Here is a 7,808-nt window from a genome sequence, read left to right on the forward strand (position 1 = left end):
CTTGTGCTGCAGCAGCTGGTGGTGCAGCAGCTTGTGTTGCTGCAGCTTGTGCTGCAGCAGCTTGTGTTGCAGCAGCTTGTGTTGCTGCAGCTTGTGCTGCAGCAGCTTGTGCTGCAGCAGCTTGTGCTGCAGCAGCTTGTGCTGCAGCAGCTTGTGCTGCAGCAGCTGGTGGTGAGGCAGCTTGTGCTGCAGCAGTCTTTCCTCCAGTTTCGTTTGCTACCGCTGAACAGACACCAGCGATACACACAAAAGATAGGCAATAATAGCATGGCGTGTAAGCAGGCAGCAGTGCATGCAGTGAAGACAGTGCAAATAGTGAGGAGTTTACAAGTACAAAAAGAGCTCTTGCATAACCTTTTGTTGGTAAGTGTTTATTTCTGCAATTTTTATCGTTCAAGTTGGTCCAGTGCTCACCCCTTTCAGAAACTTGTTTGGGCATTTCAGACCGAAATGGGGCACTTAGTTCCGTTTTCATCGCATTATTTCCATTTCCACTTTCCTTTTGATCAGAAACAAATGATTTAGAAGAGGATTCTGCATGATCACCCTCTCGGATTTTCGCACTTGGTACCGATTCTGCATTTGAAGCCGCAGGCGGCGGAAAGTCTCGGGGAGAAGACGCCGCTACTTCCATGGCTTGATCCAGGTGTAATGTACTACAACTCAATTAAATAATTTAAACTTTAAAATAAAAAACACAAGCGGATCAAAAAGAACGCCAGACGCGACGCGATCAGGGTGGCTTCACAGGCGCGATGCGGTCGGTAGGCGCCGGGGAAGCCACGCTGGGGAGCAGAAAAACGATAAAAAGTCTCTATGAATAAAAAATAAAACCAAATTGACTCGGATACTGCAGCAAAGAAAAACTTTTTAAAGTACAACGCGCGTCTTGTGATGAGTAGAAACCGCCGCGTACGCGACTGACCTGTGGTGTGTGCTGCGCCGTTCAGGTGTACGTACACCTCGACGACCAACGCATCTCTGCAAAAATTCGTTCAACTCTATGCGATTATTCTTTAACTCTCTTGAAACACAAATGGCCGTCACGCCTCAACGACGCTGCCACCCAGCTCCATCGTCTGCGCATGCACGGAAAGCCCCAAATATGCGTAAGGCTACACGAGCAACACATAGAGGGGGGCCCCTCCGCAGACCCTCCAATTAGAACGCTGATGTTTGCTGCTTAGGACTGTTTAGCGCTAACCAGCGCACTCCATTACTGCCCAGAACCCGAACAAGACACTATAGCATATTCATGCCATAGTGATATGAATGTAGCTCCGCCCACACCGATCGTAGCCAGGACAAGCGTGAGCGGCACTAGAGCCAAAAGAGTCGGGAGGGGGGAAACCCTTAAAAACAGCGGCTTAGGCACAGGGTTTCCTGCGACCCTGGGAAAAGCGACACAAAGACCTGGAGCTAATTGGGTAAGTAAGCACATTGTCATAAGTTGCAGCACAGCTTGCTGCAACTCCTGTTGCGACACAACCCCACATGCAAAGGTACCCAAGCAAACCCTAATATTGCAGACAATTGTTAAACACTTAGTTGGTCCTAGGGGATGCGTGAACCTAGGGGAAGGCTGCTTCGGAAATTTGCTGCCAGAAGGGCGGGTGTTATGCACCAGGAGTAACCGATTAAGAAAGAGAAGCAACTCCTGTTTCTGCATCTATTGGTGCTGCCTCTTTTGGTGTTGACGCTTTCTATAGCTGGGGATGGAGTGTCTGCTGCTGTTGCTACTCGTAATGCTGTGGCTGCCGCTCCTGCTGCTGCGCTTGACGGCATTATTGCTGCTGTTATTGCTGTTCTCGTTAGTGCCGCTGTTATATGCCAGTCTCATTGCTGTTGTATTGTTTCTGTTTTTGCTGCCACTGCTTGTGCCGCTGCTGTCGCTGAAGCCGGTCAACACCATCAAACCTCCGAGAAGCGCAGCGTGTTTAGCCCCTCGCATACTACGAAATTACCGCTGAAGTTACTTAATATATTGCTGCTGCAGGGGAGGTAGATGTAACTGTTGCTGTTGCTGCTCCTTTGGGCCACGGGGGTCTCCCTCATGCCACTAGGTTGCCTTTTTCCTTTGGGCCTGAGTTTTGCCTCGGGCTTCAATATATACCTCAGCCTTAAGCAACAGATGCGGGCGGGCAACTTTATCTGTTGTGACTTAACTCGAGAAGGGGATGAAGTGAGCATAATTGCTGAATTAGTCCTGGACAGAAAAAAGGGTATCGTGACATGTGAATAACGGTGGAGCGAGTGTGAAGTCTATTGAGGTATCAACCAAGACCGGCAAGAACGGCATTGCCTCTTTGATAAAAATCATTTTAACCTGAATTATTGTGCTCGTTCGAATGCAACACTGAGCCCAGCCGCTTCCTCGCCTCCCGCCAGCCTGTGGGAAGGGGAAAAGGTAGGCTTTTATGCAGTTTTAAGGCAGCACATCTACATATTTTTTTGTGGAAGAAAAGAATGTCCTAACGGCGGTTCAATCTTGTACACCAGACAGAGCAGCTCTGAAAGAGCCTGCCCCGCTTTAACATGTGGTGTCTCATAATGTAACTAGAGTCCTGATCTTGGCCAAGGCGGCAGTCGTGAAGTGCAAGAGAGTCAAACTACTTGATATGAGGGCTCCTAGGAAGTACCTGAGCTCCCCTCCAGTCTCTAGGCTTTCTGGGCAAGGTGGCACAAGGGCCTGCGGTTAGGGCGGGAGGCGGCGGGCTGCTACTCACTGTAGGAGACCTCCATGCAGCTCGTGCTGCGAAGTAATTACAGACGACAGCTTACTCAAGCCCCATTTCTATGCATGCGCTAACACTCTAGACAGTTGCTACGCACTTATTTGACTCTCAATAGCCAACCTGCGCTCCAGTAGCAAGCCAGGTACCCGCTTAGAACTCCCGCCGCATGGGTGCCCTAGGATTCAGGGCTTAACAAGCCCGTCAATAGTGCAGAAATGGGCCGTCACTAAACACGTACTTGGCCTTTAGAAGCCAACACACACAAACATGAATGCCTTAACCACCTCCAGACAGACAGACACTGCAAATGCTCGTAGGACTGGAGTGCCGTTTCTATTGAACCAACTCTTCTTTATTTTTGCGCTGTTTTATTTTATTCAAGAGGATTTAGACAGAGTTTACTTTGCTTATTTTCCAGTTATTAGGTCGATAATCATCAGTCTGCCGAACAGACACCGCATGTTGGTCAACTTGGCCGTTGATTTGTAGCTGCGCGATCTAACAAGGAGAGTTGAAGAAGACGAATCTGTTTGTGAATGAGAATGCAGATATGCAAGAAAAGAATACAAAAACAAGTGTATTTTCGTGGGCAAAGGCAAAGAAGTGCATTGTTCTGCACGGAGGATTCGTTGCCTGCGTATCCGGACGCATTCAAATTCACCTTTCGCTTGCATGCAGTGAGCGATCCTCTAGAAGAAGCCGTTCCATTGACACGATTTAATCTTACTTTCTCTCTAACGATAAAGATTCTCTCATAATTTCGTGGAAAAACTCTTTAGTTTCTCGAAAGACATCAACCGCAGCTCCGCATGCCGAGGGCGGCGACGTTGACGCAGCCAAGTGCTGGAGGGGAAAGCTGGGGGAATTAAGCTCGTTGAAGTCGATCTTCTATGTATTTGTTGTCTTTATGCAAAGTTCTCGCCAATAGTAACTCATTAAAGCCCCCTTTTCACCACGTAATCAAGGGATTCCGTCCTACGAAAGCTGCACATACACCGCGGGTGTCAGACGACGGCCAGCCCGGCCCGTCGCGACTGCATTTCCTCTCCTTCTTCTTTTATTCATTGTTTCTTTCTTCACAACAATATCAGTGAAGTACATTCGAGGCTGTTGCCGATAGACATGACGAGTGGCACCTTTCCACCGCCACCGCATCCTCGCAGCGTCAATCTCGCCGACTCTCTGTTCGTTTATTGTCTGTCATTCAACTCCCTCTCTGATCTCTCCGTTCTTCTTTTTTGAGAATTCCACACGCATTCTGTTTCTCAGAGTTGCAGAAGGACGACTTGAACCCCCCGTCGACCTTTAGCCCCCCTTCACGCTTGTCGCTACTTCTTGCAGCGAAAAGACTGAAGGAGGCATCACCGAGTTGTGCATTTTCGAGAATAAATAATCACTCAGAAGAGGTGGTTCTTCCTTCTGACGCCTTCCCTAGGGAGATGCGCGTGGGGGAATTGGCGTCTTTTAGAGGAAAGATTTGTGTTTATAACTCAACAAAGACGAACAGCAAAACGGACGCACAACAGAACGGGAACTCGGATGATTCGGTAGTAGGCCCTGCATGCGTTTTGCAACATCTTTTTTTATATTTCACCAGCAGCAGATGCAGCAGCAGCAGCAGCAGTAGCAGCACTAGCAGCAGCAGCAGCAGCAGCAGCAGGTTGGTTTTCTGAACGATTGGTCGCGGTAGTATTTATTGGGGTTTGTTCAGCAGTTTAACTTTGTGTTGCTTTTTCTGTCATTATTTTCTTTTCGCTTGGTATCAGCTGCTGTTTTCTGCACTTTCTTTTTTTTCGTTTTCTTTCGTGAGTAATCGCTGGAGCAGCGTAGGCCTTTAGCGCTGCCCCTCATTTTTTTGTGTTATTCTCCCCGCTATATTTCTCTTCGTTCGTTGTTTACCGCCCGAATGCGGTGTATTAACACCACCTCCATCGCTACCCTCAGCAATACGAGTACTAATCCTCAGCAGCAGGAGCAGCAGCAGGTGCAGCAGCAGGAGAAACAACACAAACAAAAACAACAACTGCAGCAGGAGCAGCAGCAGCAGCAGCAGGAGCAGCAGCAGCATCTGGAGAAGCAGAAGGAGCAGGAGAAGGTGGAGGAGGTGGAGGTGTATTGAGGTTTTATTTTTTGTATATAATTTTGATGATTTATATTGATTCTGAAAGACGTAAACACGGGGGCCCTCCCACCGTACGCTCAGCCCTGCACAGCGCCATGCGGGGTCTGAGTTATGTGGGGGCAGAGAGCCTTTCAGATGAAGAGGCAGAGCGTATGTGGCTGTCTTTGCACGATGCATTCGTGCAGATATTTAATCATAACGCTTCCTCTTTATCCTTTGAAGAGCTCTATAGGTCAGCATATATACACCTCAAATAACACATGCATTGTAATACTAATAATTATATTATCCTTATTATTATTATTATTGTCTTTATTATTACATGCATTGTATAATAATACGTATTCATGCATACACAGCAAATTGATTAAAAGCAACAAGAACAAATGCAGCACGATATTAAAAGATATACTTACAGACGAAAAGAGAGGCTTATAGATTATGTATATCTTCAAATATGCTGTGCATTTTAATTAAAATGCCTTTTTAATTGCTGTTGTTTTCTGCATATATTTTAATGTACTGCACATATTATGATGCGGTGTATCGACATGCATGCGCGATGTCGTTGGGGTGTAATTTGAATTTGGGGCTTTTTTTTTGATTTCATTCTTTTGCATTTATTCAAATCTATTCAACAACTTTTGCTTATTTGGTCTTTTATATGCATTTTCATACATGGGTATTCAGGTGTATAGGCACCTCAACAAACTGTATATTTACTGTTTCCTTGGGGCATTAAATTATCATTTTATTTATTTAATTGTTTTATTTTTTGATGTTTGCATTTTCTTTCGTTGATTAGCTGAGGGGTTTATCTGTTTGTATCTCCTTTTTTTATGTGAAATATCTCTCTTTTCTGTATTTGCACATGTATATATTTATATTTATATTTATATTTATATTTACATTTACATCTATATTTATATTTATATTTATATTTATATATTTATACGAATATAATCCTTTGATTCATTTTATGATTTTTAAATTGAATGAGAATTAAAACAATACAACTTTATATTGTTTTTTCTAGTTGAATTAGAATTAAAAGAAAACAAGTTTTTATATTGAATGCGAATTAAAATGAAACATCTTTATAGTAGTATTGAATTTGATGTTTATTCAGATATGCATACACTTTGGTGTTGCATAAGCGAGGACAGAAGCTGTATGAAGGAACCTATCTTTGTGCACAGCAGCAGCTGCAAGGTGTTGCTGCAGCAATAAAAGAAGAAAAAGAGCAAGAAAAATTCATCAGCCTTCTTATTAAGAGTTGGGAGGACCATGCAGTTAATATGAGACTCGCTAGCGATGTCTTGATGTATCTGGATAAGTAAGCTAGCTAATAAACTTATTATTCTTCTTATCTTAGTCTTATTCTTAGTTTTAGTCTTATTCTCTTATTCTTTTACTTAGTCTTATTCTTATTATCTTAGTCTTATTATCTTATTATCTTAGTCTTATTATCTTATTATCTTAGTCTTATCCTTATTATCTTAGTCTGTGTCTGAGTCTTACTCTTATTCTTATATATATATATATACATGTAAATATATATATATATATACATGCATATATATATAATATATATATTTTAATTCACCAATTAACGAATACAATGAAATTGAATAATTTATTATTTATTTATTATTATTCGCATATTTATTGTTTATTTAATTTATTTATTATTTATTTAATTTATTTATTTTTTGTTTGTTTGTAGGAATTTCGTGCCGAGTCACGACTTAGCCCCGGTGTATGCGATGGGCTTACAACTTTTTGTGGTTTTTGTCTTGAAAGACAAAGAGATCAAAGACAGACTCCGTCATTTCCTCTTCAAAAAGATTGAAGAATATAGAACGGTAAGCAGCAGCAGCAGCAGCAGCAGCAGCTGTAGCGGCAGCAGCAACAGCTGCAGCAGCAGCAGCTGCAGCAGCAGCAGCAGCAGTAGCTGCAGCAGTAGCAGCAGCAGCTGCTGTTGTTGCTGCTGTTGTTGTTGCTGCTGCTGCTGTTGCTGTTGCTGCTGGCGCTTGTCTTGTCTTCTTTGCTGTTTTTTTGCTTTGCATGCGCTGTATTTATTTCGTTTTCTCTCATCTGCTGCTTTTATCTCTTTTCTGGTCTATGCAACACTCATCTGAGTCTCCATTTAAAAGCAAAACATAAAAAACTAAGTTAACTCTGCATTAAATGCATGCGTCTTCTCGCTGTCTATTGCTGGCTGTCTTTCTTCTTGTCTCTCTCTCTCACTCTCTCTCCCGCTGTTTCTATGTGTATATTATATACAATATATATAATATATATATATATATATTCAAACTATATATATATATTCAAACTATATGTATACTCAAACTATATATATATTCAAACTATATATATATTCAAACTATATATATATATATAGATTGCTGTTGAGGTAAATGTTTGTGGTTGTGTGCAGCGAGAAGGCGAAGAGACGGATATGTTTTCTGTGCGACTGTGCATAAAGATGCTGACAGAGTTGGGTAATTACTTAGAACAACCAATTTATGCAGAAGAATTTGAGGCGCCCTTCTTAGCAGAAACAAAAAAATTCTATACAGCTGAAGCTGCCAGGTGTATTGACAGCCTTTCTGTTGCTGCTTACCTAGACCATGTGAGACTAATACAATATATATATGTATATATTGTAATATATCTATATATATTGTAATATATATATATATATATTACAATATATATATAATATATATATTGTAATATATATCTATATATATGTGGTGCATATAGTATAATATATATATATATATATATATATAGACATTATAATAATAAGACAGACTTAAATTGAAAATATATTGCAAACGAGAGAAAAAAACATAAATACACCTAAAGAAACAAACAAATATGCAGATGATTTTGTATCTGCTGCTGCTGCTCTTGCTGCTGCTGCTGCCTTTGCTGCTGCT

The 7,808-nt window shown here is 42.0% G+C and overlaps 1 protein-coding gene across 1 annotated transcript in view; it reads right to left on the reverse strand.

The window, feature by feature from the left end:
* Positions 1-634, reverse strand: part of EAH_00056950 (hypothetical protein, conserved) — a gene marked incomplete at both ends in the record, with an annotated part of 1,589 nt that extends 955 nt beyond the window's left edge. The window contains one exon of the mRNA XM_013397496.1: positions 415-634. Within this exon, the coding sequence (XP_013252950.1) occupies positions 415-634 (220 nt within the window). The remainder of the gene's footprint in view (positions 1-414) is intronic.
* Positions 635-7,808: the final 7,174 nt, after the last annotated feature.

Source organism: Eimeria acervulina, genomic scaffold (assembly GCF_000499425.1).
Source record: "Eimeria acervulina Houghton genomic scaffold, Eah_scaff1199, whole genome shotgun sequence".
Classification (NCBI taxonomy): Eukaryota; Apicomplexa; class Conoidasida; order Eucoccidiorida; family Eimeriidae; genus Eimeria; species Eimeria acervulina.